We start from the raw sequence: 27,589 nt of genomic DNA on the forward strand, positions 1-27,589 counted from the left end.
TATTTAAGTAATTTTGCAGTGCAAAATTATCTATATAAATAAAATGCCGCATCGCGCCTCCTAAGGTGTGTATCCAGATAAAGTTTGTCATGAGATGCATTAAACTATTTGGCGTTACGAAGTTCGCCTGGCCAGCTAGTGTAGCCTATAATATAATTTAAAGAGGTTGTTAATTTTGCAGAAAATAGCTGTAAGGATGATTTCCCATGTTCATAGCCAGGCATCCACTTTTTAAGCAATTGAAAATATTGACTTTGCCTGATGTTTATGCGTTTGAACATCTTTTATAAGGAAAACCTGTCTTGTATTACAGTTAATAGCTCTGATCATACTCATTATACTAGGCATGCATCAACACAAGGGTTTTACACTTTTTTCTCTTCATTTTATGTTGTGTTAAATTTTCTAGTTTTTTGAAATTTGATTTAAAACTGACTATGACTATGAATAGGCCCCGTTTCGGAAAGCCAATTTTTCGACTTCAGCTGTTTTAAGTCTAGAACTCAGCTAAATCCCGAGCCACAGAATACAATATTTTGTATTCTGTGCCAGAGCTCGGAAACCGGCTCAATATGAGTTAATCAGTTTAATTATTATTATACATTAAATGGACTTATAAATTAGGCTCTTCAATAAGTTACGGTACCAAATGTTTCAAGAAATTGTGATATTGTCTGTTTTGAGAGAAATATGAAAGCTTTACTTGTTGACGTTTCACGATATTAATAAGAATGAATTGTTAATGAATATATGATATTATTTGTTTAGCTAATGCTGTTATTTACTTTACTTGTTTGTATTTGACTGTGTTGTGCATTTTTGTAATGTTATAACAATAAAATGAATTTAAGTAGTCTGTCTACAATAAGTTTGTGATCTGTGGCTATTTAAATCCTTGCTTAAAGTAAAGTTAATCATGCTATAATATTTTTGAAGATATGAGTGATGAAGAAAATATTTTAATGTTGAACCATAATGATATTACTATCGTATTTCATAGAACTTTAAAGTAAAAAAAAACCAATCACATTCTTTGATGTGGTGACGTCCGTTTCGTGCTGGTATTGCAGCAGAATTGTTACTCAGAGACTCCTGAGTTTCTGTTTGGCTTGAAAATGTGCAATACCAGCATGAAACGGACGTCGCCACATCAAAGAATGTGAGGGTTTTTTAACTTTAAAGTTTTATGAATACGATAGTAATATCATTATGTCTCAACATTAAAATATTTTCTTCATCATAATTATAGTGGAAATAAGATGGATAACCAACAACATAATGATATGATATCATTTTATATAAATATGATTTTAATAGTTATTTACAATATATAATTGTAAATATGGTTATGTAATGATAAAGTGACAATTCCATGTAGTGATCAATGTGTATTTTGTTCAGCAACAGAAATTAGCATATCGCAGTAGCCTACATAATCAAAATTCCAGTAGGTGAATAAAATACGCAATATATCGTCAAAATCAAATCAAATGTATTTATTCATTTAAAATACTATGAAATTTACATAAAATAAATACATATGAATAGGCTCCCCGCTTGGATGACAGGTCCGTGTGCGGGGGGAGTCGCATAAAGCAAACCATATTCATTTCATAATAATTATGTATTACATCATTCTAATATGGAGAAAATAAATCAATTTTATATACGGTAGGTAATTGACAAAATATAATACGTAAATTAAAATTTAAAAAATAAAATATATATACTTAAGTGAAAGTTTGGGTTGATTTTGATGAAGAACGCTTTATTGAGAATTTTATCCGACAGCAATCAGGGGTTTATGATAATTAATTTATTACCAAATACAAGAAATATTTTTATAAATAAAACAATTAATTTTATAAATTAAAGCAAACGAGAAAAAGAAATTGAAAGAAAAATGGAAAATTTGGAAAAAAGAGAACCAAAAATGGAAGATCTAACTTTTTGAATATAGGGCGAAAAAAGTAGAGCATCCGCCGCTTCAGTCCCGATGCTAAGGAGCCACACACCAACCCTCCGCCTGTAAACAGCGACAGTGCAGCGCTCACTTGGTGTGAATACAAGGAATATATTATTCTTATTAATTATTTTTCATTGTTTCTAAGTGAGGACCTTGAGTTTAACAACTTTTATATTATTTAAGATTTATTTCCTACAGACTAAGAAAACGCCAGATTTTTCTCCCAAAATTGGTCATTGACAAAAATATACAAGAAATATTAACAATTGTACTTTTCTAATATTGATAAATTTACTTTCCAGTTATCGTAAAACTATTTAAAACACTACAAAGTTTAAGATGATCATCAATGTTTGAAAAAAATTCTTAAATGTTATTTAAGAAAAAACGTATGGGTTCTTCTAGACCACCGCGCCAGTAGTAGTGTCTAAAAAAGGCTACTGGTAGTTTATTAGTCCTAATACAAGCTGTGTACTAGGGTGAAGTGTTAGATAACTAGGCACAGTGGCCAAACATAGGCTAGTTGGCTCAACAAAACGTACAGATGTTGCCCCGAAATTGACAATTGGCGCGACAGAGGCAATTTGGTCAATAAATAGGCCTACCATTGGCAACCATGAGAGACAGTTAGGCAAAATTCTAGCCGAGGAGCTACCGCTGTTATCTCAGTTGTTATTGAAAATATAGACTCAATTTTTTTAGGTGGAAGAGAAGGAAAAAATAAAGCGCGGTACGCGGTAGCCTATTTTGATACAATTCAATTTTTAGAAATAGGCTAGCTGTTTCAAAACTAACCTTGAGTAACGGCGACTTTCAATATCAATTACAATTCTATTACTTGAATAACTTTTGAATACAGTACAAATAATTTATAATTCATGTAATATTGAATCCAATGATTTCATGAAGAAATCTATTTTCTCTGTTGAATAATTAGGCAGCTATGATTTCGAAAATTGAAGTTACTATCATGGCAAGAATGTGTATTGCCACTATGTTGACCCTACGCAGCACCGTATGCCCGCCCATCATGCATTAAAGCTACCATTAATAGTTTTTTGTGATCACGAATACTAATCACTGTGATTAGACATTTTGATAAATATCAACATATTAGCATTTATAAGCAAAAACCTAACCTCCTAACATTTCCTTTTACCTTGTAATGTAAAAGTAAATTCGTATGGCTTTTGTAGTTGGGTAGTCCCTTGAGGGAAGGTCCCAACGCCTGAATATATAATTTAAGCCGTCAATGGGCCTAACGACTGTCATACTTCAGCCGGGACCAACAATTAACGTGCCCATCCGATAATACGGGTAAAAAGTCACATGAAAAATATCAACATATTGCCATTTATAAGAAAAACCTAACCTTTCCTTTACCGTTGTGAGAAGAGTCTTTGAATCTTTCTGCATAGGTACACTGTTAGGTGATGATTACCAACTTTGTAATTATGCTAGTTCTAACCTAGAATTCATCATTATCATTTAAACTGCAATTGAATAAAAGTATTTTTTCATTAAAACTTTAATTAACTTAACGTGAATTGCAATAATAAGATTTACCAACTGAGATCAATAAAGTTTGGAATCGTCGTTCCTTCAAAATAAGGTAAGTTTTGAAACAGCTACTTCTAATATTAAAATTTAATTAAGTTGTATCAAAATAGGATAGTTGACTTCATTTTCTCCTCCTCTTTCATTAAAAAAATTAACTGGATATCTTTAATAAATGAGACAACAGCGGTTTCTGACCGGCTAGAATTTAGCCCAGGTTACAAGGATAAAACATTATTATTACTTATAATAAGTTACAAGTAAAAAATCTTCTAGCTATCAATGTATTTAAAAAGAACAATTAACTCATTTCCATAATAATACCAAAATTTCACTTACAGTTAAACAAGGAAATGTTGGTTGCTAGCTTATTATTACTGTAGCTGATGCTCAAATGATTTAAGATTAACTTATTCTTGTCAATAAATTGGTAAAATAATCTCGGAAAAGCGTATTCCTATCAATAAAGTCTGAGAAAACTGTACAGAAAATAGAATTAGGTATTTTAGATTTAATTTTCAAATTCTAAACTAATCAAAAATGAGAATATTAGTTTAGGTTAGAAAATTATTCAATGCCGTCAAAATCTTGCTATATGATTAGATCACAGAGATTAGATAGTAAGAATTATTAGAGAGACGAAGCTGGTAATAATAAATATTAAAGCAGTAGGTAGCGCTACAGTCGATGACGTCACTCAAAGTATCGTGCGCACAAAATGCCATCACGTGACCTTTATCTACTAGTGCGCACAGATTGTCAAGCGAACAGATTGTTTGCGGAGCGAATAACTTGTACCACCCCGTTTTTGGCAATAAAGTTTATTATTATTATGTCGGATCCAAGATTGCGGACCAGATTTTTGAAGTCATAGTCAAGTATTTTCCAGTCATACCTAGTATTTTCAATTTGAGTAAGATCCCCAATGACACCCACCTTGAAATCACATTTTTTATGAGATACTAAGCCGTTCTCATAAGTTTTTCTTTCCTTTCACCTTTGAATAGTACCTATTGATTAATAATGTGAATATCTTCGAAACGGTTTGAGATATAGATATGCAGTTTTCGCCATTCATTTTTTCTTGAAATTCCGTATCGAAATCTGGAAAACCCTCTAAAACCGCCAATCTTGGGCGGAATTCAGGCATTTGTTTCAAATCATTCTAATACAACATTTTTATACCGTATCTCAGTTGAGCCTATGTAACATTTTATTAAACGCTCTTAAACCTTAATTTCAGTCATATCTTTGGCGTAATTCTAAAGTCCTCTTAAGACATGGTTTCCAGACCCTTGCTAAACTTTTGTATCAAATTTGAACATGATCTGTCAATAAGTTCTTGAGAAGGCCTAGAAAACGGAGGAAAAACGCTCTAAAATCGCCGATCTTGGGCGGAACTTTAAAACTCTTCCAAAACCGCATTTTTATACCTCAGCTGAGCCTGTGTACCAAATTTGAACATTTTTTGCCAATTAGTTCTAGAAAAAGATGAGAATACGCAGATTTTGAGCGTATAATTAGACATTTTTCAAAATCCGTTCTTAGTGCTCCTCTAGAGGGCCAACAGAACATATATATGCCAAATTTAAACGTATTTGGTTCAGTAGAGTTTTAGTTCTATTGATTATGAATTAGTGTGTGAGTGAATCAGTGCCATTTCGCTCATTTTATATGGACGATTGATATTTTCTAATAGAGTATTTCAAAAGGGCTGCTTGAGTTGTTATTTAATAAAGAAATAATTTAATAGTACCCTTAATTCATATACTTGAGAAATAATAGTTCATTTTTTTAAAAAAAAACTTTCAAATGTTTTGGAAACCGAAACTAGTTGTGTTTTTCAAAAAAAAAAACTGTTTTGGAAAAATGGTGCATTGAATTATTTCTTTATTAATTCAGTATTCAGTTTCTGAACATACCATTTTATTTAGCCAACCCTTGTATATTGAGATTTGTTTAAAAAAAAAAACAATCGCATACTGTAACCATTCTGTTTGGAGTGTGTTATATCTGACAAATCCTCTCATTTATTCTCTGGACATAAAAGATGATCAGGTATGGAATAATAATTGAAAACTAAAATGTTAATCAATTTCTTCAGGCGTTAAATACAAAGTTTAATAAAATCTGAAATTCATAAAAACTAAGTGATATAATTAAAAGATGAAATTCTACTCAAGTAGGTGACGAGCATGAAAACGATTGTTCAATTAGGAAAATAGCTCCTTGTTCATCTAATATCAGATAAATTATAGTACTAGAATACATTACATGCTAGTTCGATAATTATTTGAAATTAAAGATGAGCTATGAACGTTTTTAATCAAACAGAAATACACAGATAATGCTGAAAAATAGAGTAGGCCTACGTTGCTATTCGAATTGAAACGAGAGAATAGTGACATTTTTTAAATGGAGTATAAATATTTTGTAATTATATGTAAACAAGAAAAACACATTATTATAAGAACAGTACGACTTATAATTATCAAACAACGTTGGTACTTTAGTAAATTGCAATCAAAATTTTAATTAAATGAGGAAAGAAGATTCAATATAGAATGTAAATCGAAATCCTCGAGCAAACTCAATAGAATAGTAGCCTAAGTTACTTACTATAACAAACGATATCCTTATGAAATGTGCTATCAAATTTTCTTTTAAAAATAAAAATTATCATTTATACGAAAAAAGTAGATATTTGTACATTATGATGATTAGATAACCATTTATTTGAACATCAACTTGGTGTGAAAATTCTTTCCTCCACAGTAAAATGCTAATGACAACTAAGACCATGATCTACTGAGGATACAACCTAGCAAAATAACAAAAAATACTTATACAATAAAATATATGTAGAAACAAAAATATACAATAATGACTTCAATTTGGAGGTAGTTACAGGTTGTGGAGATTTGGTGCTAAATAGAAGAAAATTTAAAAAATGGATTTAACAAAGCAAAGTTGCAAGACAAAATATTGATACAATTAATTTTAAAGCAAAGCAATGATTGAAAAACTATTAGTATTATGATTGTCAATGATTATCCTGTGTAAGTCTGAAAATAATGACAAATTATGATTTTCTTATAAAATTTTCAATTTAATGTTCTGTAAATGCAGGTCAAAAAAAAATGAAAAAATATCATGCCAAATTTGTATTTTATATTCTGGATATCAAATATAGGTCATGATTGAATGAAAAAATGGTAATTTGTATGAAATTTCCAATATCAACTAAATTAAAGTATTTTAATAAGTTGGTATTTTTTATTAAAAATCGTAGCTTGAAGAATTAGAGAAAAATGGTCATAAATAACAAGGATGATTTATTATAGGAAATTTTCCCATGATATTATGTACCATAAAAGTATGACACCATCAAACAAAATTAAAAAAAAAGAAGAATAAAAGTAGTATATTAACATGGATATCGGGAAAATATTATCTTCATTTTTAAAGCTATTTAAATGGCAAGGACAACAAATCTATAAACTAAACTAAATTCTACAGTTGCAAGGATTGAAAACTAGTTTGTTTATGAAAAAACATGAGCAAACATGTATAAAAAAACATGTTTTTTATCAAAAAAACAAGCTTACAACTTGAACAATTAGTTGGAAACAAATTTTTTTCAGCGACTCATAGACAATTTTTTTTGAAAATGGGATTCACATTCGATGTACTAGACTTGTGTATTCTTATACTAAATACAGAGTATAATTATTTTTAATTAATCGAGTTCAACTTATGCTAAATAATTAGTGTAATAAATTCATAAATCAGGTACAGAAATAAATAATGAGAAAATATTCATGACTATGAATATTGTATGAAAATATTCAATGTGAATTCATGAATATAACAAAAATATTCCACTTATAAGGATTGAGTAAATCGTTTAATACAACAGATCAATTGCAGAATTTCTATAATCTGAAATGAAGCTAGCCAATGAAAGAGCATGAAGAGATAAGAATTTTGAAATCAGTTACGAAAGGAAATATTAATCGGGAAAAATGTTGATCTTCAGATTACGAAGACTCTTGAAAACCAAGATTCTTAGCTTCCAGGATATGATTTTTGCATTTCAAAGTATAAATAGGCTACAATAACTAGTTAAAAATAAATAGGAACAATTGAAAAAAATAGTTCAGATCTTCTGTTTGATATCACTTTGAAAATCTACAATAATTGTAATTAAAGCTCTCTCGGAGTAGTGTAGAAAAAAGAACTAGTGAAAATGAAGACTAGTGATATTGAAAAATTCAAGATTGTCAACGTTAATATTAAATTGATAGAAATTGGAATACTATAGATGAAATATTGTCAATAAATTAATTCATGGATATGATTTATTAAAGAGTAGTAAAGCTTTTATAAAGGTGGTTTTAAAATCTAAGGGTGGAAGACATGATAATGTGATATTATTAACAACCTTCAGAGAATAGGGATAGAAATTAGAGCTTAAAAAAATGCAGTACAACTGCTTCAATGTTCATGTAAATTAAACTGATTGGTTAAACATGTACATAAAAAGCTAATATGGATTAAACAGAATAATTCCATAAAGATTAAAGTTTGAAAATTCAACAATATTAATCATTAAATAACCAGTATAAAATTAGAAACAATTTCACTTAACAAGCACCTTATTAAAATATTAGAGAGTAATCAATGAAAAAATTATAATTGGATCTTAATACACCACAAGTTTGATTGAGTATTAGTATTACAATATTCAAGCAACATGGAAGTTGAACACACACACATAAGGTAGACAAATGCAATGTATTTTTAGATTGTTCTCCAAACTATATCTAGTTATAATACAACATAGATTATACAAATGTTGAATTACATTCTATCACTAAATAATCAACGAATAGTAAATAAGGTCTAAAAATAATAGAAAACTACAATAGGAAGTGTCACAAATTTGCATAATTTAGAACTCTTGATAGTGGAAGATAATAAATAATAATTTGGTTACACATTGAACTGCTTTCATCTTGATCATATTTTGAGAATTCATCGAATCGACAAACTCCCGTTCAATTAATACATTGTTTAAATGCTGATCAACGATACTCAACAAACAAGCTTTTATACAACCTTTTTATCATTTGTTAAGTAACTGGACATTCACAAGTCATGTTAAGTAGACAATAATGGTAAATTGAAAATATTAACAAATACTAATCAATAAAAATACGTCTATATTTTCTAATGATAATAATTATAATTATATAGATGAAAAAACAACAAAAAAAACCTTTAAACTTCGGGTTTTAAATCATACCTACATTACCAAACTATTCATACCTGTTAAAATTAAAATTCTATTCTTAAAAATAAAAACTGATATTTCCATGATATACAGTTTATTTTGAAAAAGAGGTATATTTCTATAAAAATCAGTCATCTCTTATTACAAACTTCATATTAAACGATAAATAATGTTTCATTTGTCTGGACGGTCTATATACTAGATGGGGAGCTTATTCTACGCAGTGTTAAAAATTTCCTATGTTTACTATATATATATAAAATATGATTGTGACTTGAAGTGCCTGAATTGAGCTGGAATACTTTTCGGAATAGAGACGCAATATTTGAATATGATGATAGTTTTTATAACTTATAAGTTTAAAAAAATGATAACGATAAATGATTAAGTTTTTAAACATTATAATTTGTGTAACACTGTTTAATTTGATAGTGGGAGAGAACCTGAAAGTAAGAAGGCAGAGTGTGTCTTAGTTCGTTTTAGATATTGAATTGAAAATTTTTGGTTTGCCAATTTTAAATAAAGACCTGGATTCGATCATGCCTCTAAAAAACTAATAGGGTCTATTAAAATAAAATAAAAATTAATATAAACAAATTCCAGCTTGAATTTCTAGATTACTGATGAGTCATATAACAGACACTTGAAAAATAATACTATCCTATCTATTGAATTACAGATTGAGCATAGCATTCGTACATTTTGTTACTAGAGTGCGACGGTGCCGTTAGAAAGGAACAACAATACTTAAATCTACATGGTAAAATGCTTCACTATTTTATTCTGAGTGATGCATGAGCTGCTACATACTAGTCGTGCAAGTTATTATTGTGACACTACAGTACTAACCATAATCACGTGATTGGTACATCACTGGATTATAAAATTGTTGATGACTATGGAGTACTTTTTAGAAACTGAACAATTAAGTTTCAGCTAGTCTGCACGGAGGAGAAAAATGCTTGAGCGCATAATAGGCATGATTGTAGACTACTATTACAGTCAAAATGTAACAGTATATTAATTTGAACTAACACTGAAAATAAAATTGAAATCGGATAAACATTTGGTTGTTCTCCTTGTTCATAAACAAAGGTGTATTTATAAATTTATTATATTAGTCATGCTGAATTTTGTTGGAAACTGGAATAAGAATCAAGAAATGTGAGACAGTAAATGGATTAACATCTTGAGCCACTCTCCTTGTTATCGAGTACTGGCAAGTACAAATAGCATAGTAACCAATTAGTTTATTGTTATCAAATCATGTGAATAGATGGTCCTCAACAACCTTGTTGAAATACCATTTTTGAAACCTCCATTCTATATCATAGATGAGTTCATCAACTTTACGGCATTTAAGTTCATTAAGATCACTTCATAGTTTTCAGTTTTAATCAAGATAGATATTTTCAATCAAAGCCTTCCTGATAAAATTAAGTGGGATTTTATCAAAAAAATGTTTTCATATTCTATTAGTAGCTTGCTGACTACAACTGTACTTGGAAAATATGTTCATGTGTTGAACTACATTCACTGATAGTGATAATTGGAGCTAAACATTACATCCTGGTTCTATTTTTGAGAAGCAAGATAATATTTCCATTTCAATAAGAATTAACATGAACTTTCGTTCTGGTTGGACAGAAATTTAAGTTAAACAGCCAAAACAGTCATTCACATGCTTACTAGGGTGACTGTCGTACATATTTTTGAATGTCGTATCAAATGACCTGGCTGGCTCAAACCTGATGTTCTTAAAATCATACCAGATTAAATTCAGGACACTGACTAAAAAGTTGTTTTTCACAACGTGACTTGACTATTGTTTTTAGGTGTTGAGGACCAACAGCTTAACGTTTTCATTCGCATCACAGGAGTGACCCTAGAAAAATTCTCGCATCTTAGTTAGGCCATGTTGTAAAGCCAGCCACTAAAATACTAGACTAAAGCCACTGCTAACTTTTGAATCTTCAATATAATTTTGTGACATTATTGTATTTAGTATTTTTGATGTGTAAGGTGTTTCAATAAGGATTTTACAACTTAATTTGAATAATTTGTCTTTGTAACAGCAACAAATAAATCTTTATATCATTTTTTGATCTTATTTTTCTTCCTTTCATGGGTTAGGCATTACTGCCTGTCACCTCTGTGCCTCTAAAATCAACCCATCTCTTCCTGTGACGCCCGCGATCTCTTCTTCCAAATAGTTGATACGATAGATTCCTTTTTATTCGAGTCCATTTTTCCGGTCCTATTCGAAGGTATTTGTATATTTTATTTAAATTATCAAAGTTGTAAAATACCTTTTTGATACACCCCGTAAATTGATTGAATAATGTGAAATGAATATCTACGTTCAACTAGCCCAATAAAAACTTGAACCAAACGTAATCAAAGCGTTAGATAAAAGAGGTTGTGAGTTAATTTGGAGTCGATAACCCTAGAACCGAATAGATGGGGAAAAATAAGTACTCGGTAGAGTTGATATGTAGGTTAGGACCAGCCAAAGTTGATGCCAGTCATCTGATAGAAGCGCAGGTTGAATGGCCGGTAGAACTGCCTTAGGCGTTCAAGTGCTGCCGGCCTGATGTGTGGATGGTTACGGCCTTTGGTCTTGCCCAGGCAGTGCGGGGTGGAGCGGCCTTCCGACTTCATCAGGCACGGAAAGCCTTTCGTCGCGTTGAAGTAGAAGTGCTTCTCCGTCACCACATGCTTTAGGCCCAGGAAATTCTGCAACACAAAAGCCGCACTTACTAAAAAAACTACTATATCTATAATATTATAAAGGGAACAATCGGCTTACACATGTAGGGACAGAGAAAATACAGGAATGACGCATCATCAGGTCTGAACTACTGAACTGATTAACTTGAAATTTTGCTAAACACTCAGAATTTATCGAGGATGGACAAAGGCCTATTTATATTGCTATTAATCAATTAATTCTAATTTAATAATTAAAATAAATTTATTCAATTTATGATACAAAGTTTAAGTAGCTAAATTTCCCAGCCTCTACAATTCTGCCCACCAACTCAATTTCATATTAAAGTTTCTGTATTAATGTAAATAAAAAGCATATTGTTAACAAATCTTTACCTAATTTTTCTCTTCTCAAGTGAAATAAATTACAGGTTATTCTAAACTTATGTCAAGACCAAGAGAGTTATGTAATATTAATTATTGTTTGAAATAATATAAAATAGCTTGCAAATGACATGCCAAGTAGACGGGGACTGTTGCATTGTTGTGGCATGCCTTGGCATGCACTGCAACTAACCCCCAGCTGACTCCTTTCACTAAAGCTGCCATATCTCAGTTAATATTGGTCCAATCTTAACATCAGGTATCAATCGATAGGTAATTAAAAATGTACTAAACAAAGTTATTATAGTAAATTTTTTGTAAAACCAACGGTTTCTGAATTATTTAAGAATCCATATTTTAAATGGCCGCCATTTTGTTTTATGAATTTGAAAAATTATCATAATTTTTTGTAGCTTTGTCTAGTTGTTATAAATGATTGTGCAGAGTTTCAATTTCGTATGTTAAACAATTATTTGAAAAAAATGAAAAAGCAAAATGGCCGCTGTGTGAGTAACTGGAGACTTCCGGACAATTTAAATATGATATTTAGATATGGTTTTTTACTCAGGAACAATGTCCTAGAGTATTGGTAGGCAGTTGGTAAACACTCTGCATATTATTATGGAACAATAATTCGACAATATCTGATACTAGTGTTAATTAATTAACATGTAACTTATTTTAATCGCTTCTACCAAATCTGAAATCGGTTTTTTTAATCTAAACTAGACTGACCCTAATTTAATTAATTGAAATGTATTCCAATCACTTTAAATATTCACTTTTCTTTGAAGAACTACTATAATATTGTTAGAATGAAATGAATATTCTCAATTATTTTTTCATGTTTTTCATTTCACAACATTTTTCAACTACTTATAGCCATTTCAAGTGGGAATGTGTTTGTATAGTGTAGACTTGACGACTGACCTGAACCCTGGCCATTTCGGCGGCCGGATCGACAACCAGCCGCTCGCCACTGACAAACAGCATCTGCTGCAGCGGGAAGTACTTAAGCCATCTCTCCAGGTGGCGCGCGTACACACCAATGCGCACAGGACCCCACCACGTGTTCACCACACCGCACTGCGACCCGTTCACGAACGCCAGCTCCTCGAAACTTTTCATGTCCTTGTTCAGCCGTTTGCTAACCCAAACAACAAAACATATTTTTTTTAATATCCTTCGAATAGCTAATATTTAGATGGATTGAATATATGTATATACTGAATAATTATTATTAAACTAAAATCCTAATTAAATGCTTTGAATCACCCCGAAGACTTCTGCTACTGCGAATATTGACAACAGGGTTAACAGTTAGATGGAAATTCGATAAGAGCTATGATCAAAAAATTATTTACTGCATTTTTATTGGGATTTTCGTTCAATTATTCATTAATTAGCATTTGAACAAATGCAATTTCTAATTTATTTCCATCTGCAGACTGGCTGGCCGCTATGGCATCGTATAAAATGATCTCTGCTATCCAGAGATTATTAGTTTGTTGAAGGGTAAGCATTCCTGACTAGCAATTATAGTTTGTGTAAAACAAGTTGAGACTTGGCCCTCCATCCGAAGAAATTACAGGGTTGCCAAATCGTGTAAAATTGCAACTTTCTCAAATTTCCAATTCAAAGTCAGAATTGGATGTATAATATCATCCCCGATATCCTAGTAGTGCTGAAAAAGTTTCAGGGTTGGAGGATTAAAAGGAAATTTAACTTTTATGATAAATTGGTAACATCGCGAAGATTTGTTTTTCTTTTGAATATCACTTCTCTCAGAATAATGTAGCGTCGTAATGCGTAATAATTTTATATCAAATGAACGCAGAGACTGTCTCCTTTCTATTGGTGTCTGGATCATTTTTATCCGACTCATAGTTATTTCCTAATTAATAATTATGTTCGTCAATGTCGAGACATTTCGAACAGAAAACATGAAATTTTCGACATGTTGGAAACTTTTTTGTTTCGAAAGATAAGTGGGTTGTGAAAGCGAGAAAGTTTCTCAGAAATAATTGAAATTATTTTTTCAATTATTGTCAAAAGTAGTCGGAAGATCGTATTTTGGCTCAAAGGAATTTTAAAGTTAGAAAAGTGGCTGCATGGTATACATTATGTACCAAATTGTATGCTAGAGGCTGGCAAGCCAATTTACTAGTAGTTCTGTGAACAGTAGACCTCACGCAGTATTCTCATCCACAAGATCCTGATTGAAACTATAGACCTTATGGAAATACAGCAATAGACTGGCTTCTCCACACATCTGTGTAATCATTTGTCAGCTGATTTATGATGAATAATTCTATAGTCTGATTTTACTTTCCTTGCCCTATTACCATAGGTAAGGAAAGTATTGCTTTCGGAAAAAAATTAAGGTACCCCAATTTCTAAATTTATATACGTTTCAAGGTCCCCTAAGTCCAAAAAAGTGTTTTTTGGGTATTGGTGTGTGTGTGTGTGTGTGTGTGTGTGTGTGTGTGTGTGTGTGTGTGTGTGTGTGTGTGTGTGTGTGTGTGGTGTGTGTGTGTGTGTGGTGTGTGTTGTGTGTGTGTGTGGTGTGTGTGTGTGTGTGTGTGTGTGTGTGGTGTGTGTGTGTGTGTGTGTGTGTGTGTGTGCAATGTTTACTCACTGCAATGTTTATAAACATCAATACATGCATATTCACATTAATAAAAATGGACACAACACCTCACTGGTAGGCTTACCGTATAGGCTTGTATAGGCTACTCACTCCGGCTAAAGAAATGATAATGATGCTCATTCGTGAATTTTCTATCCTATATGTGTATAAGCCAATTCTTTCTTTTATATTTATTATATTTCATAGTTTTACATTTAAGGTAATTTTGGGTAATTGGGCCATAGATTTTCAACTTTTTCATTTCCACATTTTTAAAGTAACTTTGTGTACTTTTATGAAGTGAGTTCATTTCTAAGTTACCTCACATTATTTTAACTTATCAAGTTTTAAATTATAAATAAGCTTTAATATAATTTCAAATTATTGAATTTAGCGTCGAGTTTTTTACTTTCCTTGCCCTATTACCATAGGTAAGGAAAGTATTGCTTTCCGAAAAAAATCAAGGTACCCCAATTTCTATACGTTTCAAGGTCCCCTGAGTCAAAAAAGTGGTTTTTGGGTATTGGTCTGTATGTGTGTGTGTGTGTTGTGTGTGTGTGTGTGTGTATGTGTGTGTATGAGTGTATGTGCGTCTGCGTACACGATATCTCATCTCCCAATTAACGGAATGACTTGAAATTTGGAACTTAAGGTCCTTTCAGTATTAGGATCCGACACGAACAATTTCGATCTTATGCAGTTCAAGATGGCGGATAAAATGATGAAAATGTTGTCAAAAACAGGGTTTTTCGCGATTTTCTCGAAAACGGCTTCAACGATTTTGATCAAATTTATACCTGTAATAGTCATTGATAAGCTCTATCTACTGCCACAAGTCCTATATCTGTAAAAATTTCAGGAGCTTCTATGCAAAGTTTGATTTTAGATTCCCAATTATCAGGCTTTAGATACAATTTAAACAAAAAATTCCAAGTGGAAAAGATTGAGCATGAAAATCTCTTCAATTAATGTTCAGTAACATTTTCACCTAAAATCGAAAATAAGCTCGAAATTCGAGAAAATGTGATTATCCAATTACAAACTGTTGGCAACTGTTGATTCTATTAAATGATTCACTATGAAGAGATAGCAAACTTCGTGTGTCTCCAGCCTTATTGTCCTGTCACCAGCTGGCTTGGATCTTTGAATAGTAGACTTGAGATGCGCGGGAACACTATCGTCAGGTGATAAATATTCATAACGGCAAGGAAAGTTGTGTGAGTGCGCCACACCAGATTTTTTACTCTAATATTGGCGTATGAAGGAGGCTCCTTTTTCCTCTTATATTATCCTTAAAATGCAAAATTTCCAAAAACCTTGTATATACGACGACGCGCAATTTAAAAAGGAACTTTTTATTATAAGTATACTTATTCCTACATACTCATTCTTAAATATACATCAGCACAATATATTATCTATTTTATAATCAGAATATTAATATTACCTCCATAATATAAGTGTATTCTCTATTACTTACTTCTATGAGCAGATTAAGCTTATTATGTATAAAGTGGAACCCCCCCCCCCCTACACACAGATGGATAGTCTAGTAGGGGGATTCCAAAATATGTTGTATATTGTATTTCTTATTCGTGTATTATGTTTTTTGGAAATAAACTGAATTGAATTGAAAGATATCATCATCGTGATATTCAAAGGAGTCTGTGGTGTGAACAAATAGGATCTGAAGGTAAGATTATTGTAATAAATAACTAATTTAGTGGAAAAAAAGCATACCTGTCAAATTTCATGAAAATCTATTACCGCGTTTCGCCGTAAATGCGCAACATATAAACATATAAACATTCAAACATTTAAACATTTAAACATTAAGAGAAATGCCAAACCGTCGACTTGAATCTTAGACCTCACTTCGCTCGGTCAACAAGATTATTTTGACTGAATTATTTCCAACGCAAGCAGCTGATTATCTCGAGAAAGGCTGTAATGAAACACCGCTTGGATTATTCAAGGCGAGGTTGTCATTTTCACTATTATTATGATAGTCTGGCTTGCAGTTGCTGAATTTTTCAATCGTTCTGTATTTTGAATTTGTTGATCCAAGCTATTGATAGCATATGGCGGCACAACATTCAGCCGCTATCCTTGACTTTGAAACTCCTGAGAGGCCAAAATACGTTCTTCCGAGTACGTTTGACAATCGGAAAAATAATTTTAATTATTTCTGAGAAACTTTCTCGCTTTCACCACCTATTTATCTTTTGAAACAAAATAGTTACCAGCATGTCGAAAATTTCATGTTTTCTGCTCGAAATGTCTCGACATTGACGAACATAATTATTAATTAAAAAATAACTATGGGTCGGAAAAAAATGATCCAGACACCAATAGAAAGGAGATAGTCTCTTCGTTCATTTGATATAAAATTATTACGCATTACGACGCTACATGATTCTGAGAGAAATTATATTCAAAAGAAAAACAAATCTTCGCGATGTTTCCAATTTTGATCATAAAAGTTAAATTTCCTTTTAATCCTTCAACCCTGAAACTTTTTTAGCACTACTAGGATATCGGGGATGATATTATACATCCAATTATGACGTTGAATTGGAAATTTGAGAATGTTGCAATTTTACACGATTTGGCAACCCTGTAATTTCTTCGGATGGAGGGCCAAGTCTCAACTTGTTTTACACAAACTATAGGAGGTACCGGGTTCGATTCCCGGGCTGGAAAATAATTTTTGGATAGTAGCTCTCATTGAATCTCCTTCTAGCTGTTAACCCTGTTGCAGTTACAGAAGTGATTTACAGCATTTAATTAGGATTTTCGTTCAATAATTATTATTCATTAATTATATGAACAAATGCAATTTCCAATCTTTTTCCATCTATATGTATACTGATTTTATTGAAATTGTATTTTGGAATGAATAAATAAAAATAAAAAAAATACAATGTTTCATTTGAAAAGTCTTACGTCTTAGCATAAGTCTTAGTTCCTCACTATCTCAATTCATCACGTGCCTATTTTGACCATTATTTGTGAGAAACTGAAACAAGAGGGACGTTGAGACGTTCAGTTAGTCGAATCTCACGGCATAACCTTAAGGTAAATCAAATATCAAATCTAAAGATATTGACATTAAAATGCTACAGTAAATACCAACTATATTTTTTTTTAATTATGATTTTTATTTTTATTTAAAAATGTTCAGTTTATTGGATTAGTTTTGGGTTTTTCATTTAGATCATTTGAGATGTTCTTTACTATGTGGCATTTCATTCAAAATTTGTTTGTTTCTACTGTTTATTCGTGAATCGTTCAATTAAGTTATGTATCATATAACCTATATTTGGACTGTTGTATTAATCAGAATAGGAACAATTTTGAAATAAAGCTTTTTAAAATTCAAATTCATTTATTTGCCATAAAATAATACAGATTGATAAAATAAATATTCTAACTTACAAAATGGCACTACCGGCAAAGAAAACTTGTGCGCCGGCAGTGATTTCGAACAACTAGGTACAGCAAACATGTCAATAGAAAGAAAAAGAGCTTATTCAAACCACTAGAATAACTAAAATTATGGAAACCAGGTCACATCTCAATACTTACAAACGATAAGACAAAGTAACAAAATCACAAGCAAGTGACAAACTCAAAAATACCAATTCAAGGAAGCCATGACAAAAATATTTTTTAAAATTTATAACATAAGAATGAAACACTACATAATGGATATAGATAATTTAAAATAAACATTTATCCTAATCCAATCCAGTATAAGATTCATTATGGATTTTGTAATTCTATTAATAATGAAATCAGTTGGGACTTTATAAACAAGTAACACTGATATTCAAACTGACGTCTACATACACTTAAGCTGGTAAAGTCAATTTCAAATTGCAATGGATTGGAGGGACGCAAATTATATGGATTATTCCTTAAGTTGAATGTATCACTATTGTTATTAATGAATAATATGATTCTTTTAACATATGTTTGCCTCACTGTAAGCACCTGGAATTCTTAAAAAGAAGTCTACTAGGGTACAATCTTGGCCTGTATAATGCAGCTCTGATAAGGTGTTTCTGTAATGTGAATAATTTTTGTTCATATGGATATCATAAGCAGCCCCCCATATCTCAATTCCATATTGGAAAAGTGATTGCGCATAAGCTTAATAAATCTTTTTCATTATTACCATATCAGCTATTTTATTTAGTTTATAAAACTTATAAAATAAATTAGATATCGTCTGCACATATATCTTTTTCATTATTACCATATCAGCTATTTTATTTAGTTTATAAAACTTATAAAATAAATTAGATATCGTCTACACATATCGTCTGCACAAGCCGTCTGCACATATATTCAATATGAGTATCCCATTTTATATGATCATCCATCATTATACCCAAATATTTTAAGGATTTCACCTTTTCAATACAAGGGCAATCACAATACACATTATTTAAAAAAGCGTGATAATGCATTTGTAAAGACAAGGTTTGTACTGGTTGACCTATTTCAGTAGGAGAAAAAGTCATAAATTTAATCTTCTTCAGGTTCATGGTGAGTACATGTCTATCAAACCATGATTTTACAATTCTCAAGCCCTCATTTGCATTGTTATATACATCCCACCATGACACACCAGAAAAAACAAGAGCCGTGTCATCAGCAAATGAAATTACTCTGCAGTTAGGTATTTTCAGATTCAAAAGGTCATTAACATGAATCAAAAAGAGCAATGGTGAAAGGTCTGTGCCTTGAGGAAGACCAAATACAGAAAGATTTTTCAAACTTGTTTTACCATTAATTGTCAAATATTGAGAGCGATCCGTTAGATAACTCGCAAACAGATCGTTTGCTATGCCCCTAACTCCACAATTATGTAATTTTTGCAATAGTATTTTGTGTGGTATGGAATCAAACGCCTTTGCAAGGTCTAAAAAAACTGATTCCAATTCAAATTGGAATTTTATTCTATCAATTGCCCAAGATAAATTACGAGGAGCTGATGTGAGCATGCTGTATCTTTCTGAATGTTTTATACGTTCAATCTTGAATGAATTCATTCATGCATCAAATCGTCACGATAAGAAAAGATTCATAAATGTTTTTTCTCAGATTTATGATAGCCCAAAAGAATGTTATATAAATATTCTTGGAGATTTCCCTGAAATTATTTATTAATACTTCAATTTTAACCCCATTGCTCCGTCGAGAAGAATATTTGCTACTAAATGTTCATCTTATTCAAAGAGTAAGAAGTGAAACTGATAAGACTTGTTCCGAGAGGAACTTCGTCTGATAAGATAAACTTGTTACCTGGCCACTTGAGTATAGTCGGAGATGGCCCTGGTGACTGGATCTCTGACAACGACCAGCAGCTTAGTGGAGGGATTCATCTGGTGCACTCGCTCTGGCGCCTCCTTCGTCACGAAATAGCTCGGTGTTTTTTCCATCGTGATTTGCCCCTCCAGGGTGGGCGGCATTCTATGTCTGAAATACATTACCACATTAACACTACTAACAAAACAAACTTAGTTACTTGACATTTCTGCTGAATATTTTAATTTAGAGCGAGATAGGGCTATACGGTAAAAATCAGAGGATTTAATAATAGTGCAACTTGAGAATTGGAAATTCAATTGCCACACTACTTACTTGTACTTGCTACCCTACTACTTTACTTGTTATTTTACTTTACTTATTTTACTTGTGGTTGTTCATGAAAAATGTAAATAATTTTTAACTATTTGATAAAATATCTCTAGTTTGATCAACATATGTTTTGCCTCAGTTAACCTGCATTGTCTTAATTACTCACTATTATTTCTTGTGACAAGGCCTGAATATACGAGAAGACTTCGATAAGTTATTATTGCTCAAAAACGGCTTGATCTACATGAAACTTTCGGGAAATGAAGTTGGCAACCTTACAATGACATCTGAGTAGTTTTTCAATCATATTTTGTAAGGACAACCGAAAATTTACTCAGTTAATGATAGCATGTCCGCTCAAGCATTGCACAGTGAATCAAAAACGTGCAAATAACTACTTCTCAAACAGGGTTTATTCAATCAGTGGAAAACTTTGGTTAGGTACATTGAGAAATAGTCCTCAAATGAATCTTTATTAACAGAGTATAATATAAATCTGTCGAAGAAAATTATAGATGAAGTTGGCGTTCCCCAAAAAGACGCAGTCTGAAATGTTTATTTTATTAATTGTTGTATTTTTCAAAGGCGGAATAAAGATTCATTCTGATTTTTCATTTCAATTTCAACCAGTTTGAACGCTCATGAAAAGTTCATAAGCCCCAGACAAAAGAAATAAATTATATAAATCTTATTGAAAAGTTCATCCTTTTTTCCAATCATATCCCTAGAATTGAATTTCGACTGATAGCTTTCTAGTTATTGATGTTTTTCAAAAATAAATATCTATATAATTATTATAAAGAAAACTAATATCGATTAGAGAAAATTTTACTGAACATTTTTTGTTGCAAATTTCATGCAGAGTCTATGGTCTTCGGCTGTTACACCTTTCGTGGAAGACCATGTACAAGTTACAGTCTTCAATCCATAAAGACTTACGCCAAGGATATTCACAAATTTACAAAAATAATGAATAAGTGATGTTTAGGCCGCTAACCATCGGATTTGGCCTATCATTAGACATATTCATATCAAAGTAATAGCAACTTGAAAGGGTATGTTTATGTTGGAAATAGTTCTAGATTTATAGAGTTCTGACCTGTACCAGGTGAATCCGTTGGAGTAGTGCCTGTCGAAGAAGTGCACCTCTGAGCCGGCGGCGCGCACATCGGGATGCAAGCGGATGAATTCGAGCAATGCACGCGTGCCACTTTTCTTGACTCCGATGACGAGTGCATCGGGCAGTCGCCTCACTGGGTGCAGGCCTTGTTGCCGCAGGAACCGGTACTTGGGTGCGCCATCCTTCGCCTCTACCTAACAGAAAATCAAAATCAAATCAAATTTCATTCCCATTTTCACACAATATACATGATCTAATAAAAATGGATGTTAACTATAATTTGATGAAAGTGAAAATTACCACCAGCAAAAGAACAACTTGCTAGCTGGGCGTCTAACCTGAAACTAAATTCAACAATAATAGCAGGAATAAATAATAGGAGTAGAAGAAAAACATAACTTCAGGAATCAAAGTCTTCAGTCTTCAGTAGGTAGTTCATTTTTTATTCCTCATGTTGTTCCTCCTTGTTTTATATTATAAAACAACGCATTGAGAAAACTATTAGGTTGGCCACTAACGATAGGACATGCATGAAACACATATCGTCATACATTGTTGTGTCATCACAGCGAAAGACTTCGAGTAAAATTTTTGAGGATAGATTTCTGTATCCTCGGATTTTTTGTTTATTCTTACTTTGCTTCTCTATTCAAGGTTAAATTATTTGTCTACATTATTATTTTTTGTAATTTTCCATTGGTTCATTTATTGTTATTGGTTGTTTATTTTATGTTAGAAGCCTCTCGCTGATGACAAAACATGCAGGTTGAACATGTGTGTTTGCCTAATAAACATCTATTTACATGCATGTTTCATCAAGTTTGAACACTAAAATGACGACTTGTAGACTAATCCAATTGTGGAAAATTTGAAATATTTACTATTTTTGCACCACAGCTCTTAATTAGTATAAGCCTATTATGATTGTAGTTACTTTATTTGTATTTTTGTAATGTTACATTCCATCTTGTGTAACTGAATGAATAGATAGAATTAAATAAAAGTTCACTGAGTAGAGCGTGCTTTCGAATCACACAGGATTCATTGTCAACAGTCGAAAGACACTGTAAAGATTAAGTATAAATTTATGTTTTCTGAGTAGTTGAGAAGATCATATTGTGGTAGTCATCCATACTGAAAAAAAAATTAATATCTATAGTCCGTACAAACCTTTGTTTGCAGTACGAAGCTTCATCGCCAATGTTATTTCAATAGAACAATAAAAGGAGCACAGGTTGTCGTTTTTATGCTGATTCTATCAAATGTCCTGCGCTTTTTCTCTCACTCAATTATTTCACAGGCTCTCTGCATTCTGTGAAATCTGGCAGCGCTGTTCTCCAGAAGACTAATGCCTTCAAACAGGTTTGCACAGACTATAGTCTGAATCAATATCTAACTGAAAAGACAACTTCTAGTATATTTATTCATTAAATGTTATGTGATTTGAAAACATACTCCAGTCAGTGTGTAAACGTTTATAAGTTCTGCCCAGCTTTCAGGTTGAAAAATCAGAAATTTGGATGATAGTATCTATGAAAGGATTACCTGCTACCCTTCGCTAATAGTGTGGCGCTCCGAAAAATTTTACGAATTTAAAAAAATCAATCAAGTTACTGTAATTCAACTATGAAGGTGAGAATTTTATAATGTAAACTTATTACCAACATCATCGATCAACGGTTGAAGAATAATCGTTAGATAACAAAATGAAACTTCATTTCAAATTTGATAGTTGATTTACCTTTCGTTGTTCTTCCGCTAGGCCAGACCATGTTAGCAAAGGTACAAGACGAACCACAGTGGCTTTATTGCTATGTGATCTTGAATCAGGTTTGACTGTTGATAATATGGATAGTGCAGCTGGTACCTTGGTCAGTTCATCCTATTGAAACACAAAATAATTATGAAATTCAATAAAATCAATCTAAATAAAACTCCTAATGATTAATTGAAGAAGTTGGCCTTAACAGGCATTGAGTATGGTAAGAATATTGTAATTTATTCATTGATGAACCACAAGGCAAGTGTGAAGAGCTTCTGACTGATTTCAGTTAAAATATTTATGAGGACTTCAATATTCATATTTTTACCATTTATCAAAGTTGAAGCGAAATTTCAATAACATACTATGCGTACGGTATTCTATTAGAACATCAGTAATTGAACAAGTATTTTCAACGAATTTCCCACTATTGTCAGGGATCTGAAGTAACTTATAAATCAGTTTTAGACGCTGTTCCATGATTTGCCCCCGACTATATGGAACTATCAGCACTGAATTTATATCGCGCATATTCATAAAATGCACGATATGGGGAGCGTCTATTTCGCTCGTACAGTTTACCCCATAGGAGACAATGCATCCAGCTAACGAGCACGTCTAAAACGCCCGTATAGCTGGGGCAATAAAGTTGCTGAATAAAGTTGTGGTAGTGAATCTACCACTCGATTCACTGCAAGATTATAAAGTTTCAGAAATAGAAAAATAATGTAATAATTATGAAATCGATGCTATCTTGTTAGGTGTTTCTATAAAGTGAGATAAATATGAAGGTGAGTTTTCACCCTTCAAGTGAACTATTCAGTTTAAAAAATTGTCCAAAGGTTGAGGTATATAGATGAATTTGATATAATCCTTTATTTTGTTTGACCTTCTAGTTTAATATTAAGAGGGTCTTTGTCCTTGAACAGAGCACGAATCATTTAACTACAATAATCTGACTTGTCTGTAATATTGTGCAAACTGTTTTTGGATGTGACAAGAATGAAAGCAGTCGATTTTTAGGGCAAATAGTTTCAAAAAATGTAACAATTAACTTTAACATTTTTCCCATTGATTACAAAACCAAAGTTTAATTTAATACAGACAATTATAGTAAGGAATTGTAATACTCACATTCTTTAGGATGTATGGAAGAGAACGAACAAGGCAAGTATTGGCAACATATATTGTGTAGGCAATTATCAATGCTATAGAGATGACAATGAAAACCACTTTCTTAGATATTAATCGTAGAAATAAGCTATGTCGAAACATAGCACTCTCTCAGGTAAGCATTACACCTGCAAAAATGTAATAAATATATTAATTAAAAATTAAGAGAGGCAATGATAGTAGATAGTTGAGGGAAGCGATTGACTCCGTGGTCGCCCTGATAAGTCAAGATTCATGCGCCTGAAATTCCCTTCAAACGAGTGCTTTGTCAATCCCGTGACGGTCCCGGGATCCCAGGACTGTTTTCCTATGCTGGCGCTGGAGATGTAACAATCACAATCTTCAAGATGTGATCATTATAATATCTATGACATTTTTATGAGAATATTTGTAATGTGTGGCCATTTATCAGAGCCAGTGAGGGTGCTCCCAGTGAATGTATTCAAATATTCCATGTCCAAGTTGCTACGAGTCTGTGTAATATCAATTGGATATTTTCATGTGAAGGTAACTTACTCTTATGTGATCTGTGACACTGTCATCGCCATCAAATATAGTATATATAGTCTCTTGGTCTTTTTGATCAGTTAATTTTTTATGTTAAAAATTTATTTTGAATGACGCAATCTACCTAGAAATTATTTGGTCATAGAATATCTTAGACCTGGTCGCTAATCGACAAAATTGGATATTTTACCCAATTGAAAAGTAGTCTCCGCTTCTCCGCTGAATATCGTATCTAGCCTAATATAATTGTATACCCAGTTTTCTGGTGGTTTGGATTTGACCTAAAGAATGAGAAAAAACCTGTACAATTATATTATTTATTGCATCACTATTCATCATCGTACGATGAGAAGTGCTCAAAAAAGGTTAACTTACTATGGACTATAATAGGAAGATAGACATCGAACCCTACTGTAAGTTTCATTGAAGAAAGGTTAGTTAACTTAAGTGAGTCAGCTGTACTTTTAGGAGTAAGTTTGTTTTTTTGGTTCGTGTTAAAAAATTTCTCTAATAAGTGAATATTCTCTATTTTAAAAATAACTGAGTGTTTATTATTATTATTTTGGTATTTTGAAAATCTAAATTCAAAAGAATGGTTTGTATGAATATTTTTGGACTGAAAATTTTATGGAAATCTAGAAGACATAACCTCATTTTGGACTTTTAATGCTACCTAAATTTGGGAGAGAAATAGTACAAGGTATTCTTAGTTTTTCTCTCCCGATCTGTGCTCCATTGTAAAAAGAATAAATAAAGAAATTCTTCTCCAAGCAAATAATAGGTACGGTAGCTAGCTATTGCATTTTAAAAATTTTGTGGGTTCCTGAATTTTTGTTCATTTCAAAAGTAGGTTCAGATTTTTCAATTATTAGCTTAGTAAATACCTATAGCAAAACAATAGCGAGTAGGAATCTAGGAATATCTAAAAGGGAGGTAGTCAGGTAATGAATTGATATTGGAATGACGAATTTCTAAATCCTACATCACAAATAGAAATACCCATTGACATGAAAAACCTGTATTATTTATATTGATCAGATGAAAATAATTACAGTAGGGCTACTGTATTTTTTATCTTACCAAATGGATGATGGTGGTGGAGGTTAGGTAAACAGAAGATTTCTTGGAAGAAGTCAATCGATTAACTCCATTTGCGTTGTTCTTCAACACTTACAAAATAGAGTTACAGCATTTTTTAAACCTTGCATTAGATTTATCTTTTTATTCATTACATTGCAAACTTTATTTAAAAAAATGGAATTTCACTCCAATAAAATAATAATCTCATCAACGATGGTATTGAGGTTTTCGTTTTCACTTTTCAGGTTTTGTTTTGGTTTAGATGGCGAAAAGCAAAAATCATATCGATATCGAGACATCGAAAGCAAGTTTTGACTATCGATACTAACTTTTCGATCTTTTTACTTTTTAACGCTCGATGTTTTGAATTAAAAATCACACAACTTTTATGCCGTTATGAAAATTGATCACCTGACGATAGTGTTCCCGCGCATCTCAAGTCTACTATTCAAAGATTTGAGTCAGCTGGTGGCAGGGTAATAACGCTGGAGACACACGAGGTCTGCTATTTCTTCATAGTGAATCATTTAATAGAATCAACAGTTTGCAATTGGATAATCACATTTTCTTGAATTTCGAGCTTATTTTCGATTTTAGGTGAAAATGTTACTGAACATTAATTGTAGAGATTCTCATGCTGAATCTTTTCCACTTGAAATTTTTTGTTTAAATTGTATCTGAAACCTGATAATTGAGAATCTAAAATCAAATTTTGCATAGATGGGGCGGAGCTCCTGAAATTTTTACAGATATGGGACTTGTAGCAGTTGATAGGGCTTATCGATGACTATTCTAGGTATGAATTTCATCAAAATCGTTGGAGCCGTTTTCGAGAAAATCGCGAAAACCCCTGTTTTTGACAACATTTTTGTCATTTTAGCCGCCATCTTGAATCGCATTTAATCGAAATTGTTCGTGTTGGATCCTTATATTGAAAGGACCCTACGTTCCAAATTTCAAGTCATTCCGTTAATTGGGAGATGACATATCCTGTACACAGACGCACATACACTCATACACACACACACACACACATACAGACCAATACCCAAAAACCACTTTTTTGACTCAGGGGACCTTGAAACGTATAGAAATTTAGAAATTGGGGTACCTTGATTTTTTTCGGAAAGCAATACTTTCCTTACCTATGGTAATAGGGCAAGGAAAGTAAAAAACTCGACGCTAAATTCAATAATTTGAAATTATATTAAAGCTTATTTATAATTTGAAACTTGATAAGTTAAAATAATGTGAGGTAACTTAGAATAAAATTATAAATAACTTGAATCTTGAATGTATTGATGTTTATAAACATTGCAGTGAGAAGGCTCATAAATTTTCCTGTTTCTTCTGTGCATGCAAGACTGTATAATTGGTGTACCGCTCCCTAGCTGGGAATTTTGAGAACTTCCTTCTTGCCCTTGAGAGACTCATTGCTGAGCTGACCAGGGTGAACCCAGGTTTTAAGCTTAAGATTGGAGATGACTTCAATGTGGATGTTCTTAAGGCTGACAATAGGGCTAAGGGTTTTGTCAATCTACTTCAATCTTTGGACATGTATCTGGCCAACTATACTTGATACTTGCCTGGAAAATGTGGCTACAACCTTGAGGATTTATGACTGCATTAGGTGCTCTCCCTTGAATCTTTTCCTCAGTGACCACCTGGCACTTGGTTCCCTGTCAGCATTGGATGAATGGAAAGCATAGATGTTATTCATAATGAGAGCTGACAGTTTCTCAGAATCTCACTATTGG

The 27,589-nt window shown here is 32.2% G+C and overlaps 1 protein-coding gene and 1 long non-coding RNA gene across 2 annotated transcripts; both read right to left on the bottom strand.

Moving 5' to 3' along the window:
- Window positions 1–1,470: 1,470 nt before the first annotated feature.
- Window positions 1,471–4,282, bottom strand: LOC120352705. Its single transcript, XR_005572039.1, has 2 exons — window positions 3,863–4,282; window positions 1,471–2,026 (listed from the first exon to the last, which is right to left on the bottom strand). It is a non-coding gene; the product is annotated as an uncharacterized LOC120352705 (long non-coding RNA).
- A 1,332-nt stretch (window positions 4,283–5,614) lies between these two features.
- Window positions 5,615–26,102, bottom strand: LOC111061596 (heparan sulfate glucosamine 3-O-sulfotransferase 6). The gene is made up of 7 exons (XM_039434546.1): window positions 25,833–26,102; window positions 24,207–24,373; window positions 23,052–23,192; window positions 21,290–21,504; window positions 19,855–20,028; window positions 12,843–13,059; window positions 5,615–11,555 (listed from the first exon to the last, which is right to left on the bottom strand). The coding sequence occupies exons 2-7, from the start codon at window positions 24,345–24,347 to the stop codon at window positions 11,319–11,321; spliced, it is 1,125 nt and encodes a 374-aa protein (XP_039290480.1). The 5' UTR covers window positions 24,348–24,373; window positions 25,833–26,102; the 3' UTR covers window positions 5,615–11,318.
- Window positions 26,103–27,589: the final 1,487 nt, after the last annotated feature.

Source organism: Nilaparvata lugens, chromosome 8 (genome assembly GCF_014356525.2).
Source record: "Nilaparvata lugens isolate BPH chromosome 8, ASM1435652v1, whole genome shotgun sequence".
Lineage (NCBI taxonomy): Eukaryota > Metazoa > Arthropoda > Insecta > Hemiptera > Delphacidae > Nilaparvata > Nilaparvata lugens.

Coding starts and splice junctions, on each gene's coding strand:
- LOC111061596 (XM_039434546.1), bottom strand. CDS start 24,347: ATGTTTCGACATAGCTTATTTCTACGATTAATATCTAAGAAAGTGGTT. Junction 23,193..24,206: donor TTCCATACATCCTAAAGAAT/GTGAGTATTACA, acceptor GTGTTTCAATAG/GATGAACTGACCAAGGTACC. Junction 11,556..12,842: donor CCGAAATGGCCAGGGTTCAG/GTCAGTCGTCAA, acceptor TTTGTGTTGCAG/AATTTCCTGGGCCTAAAGCA.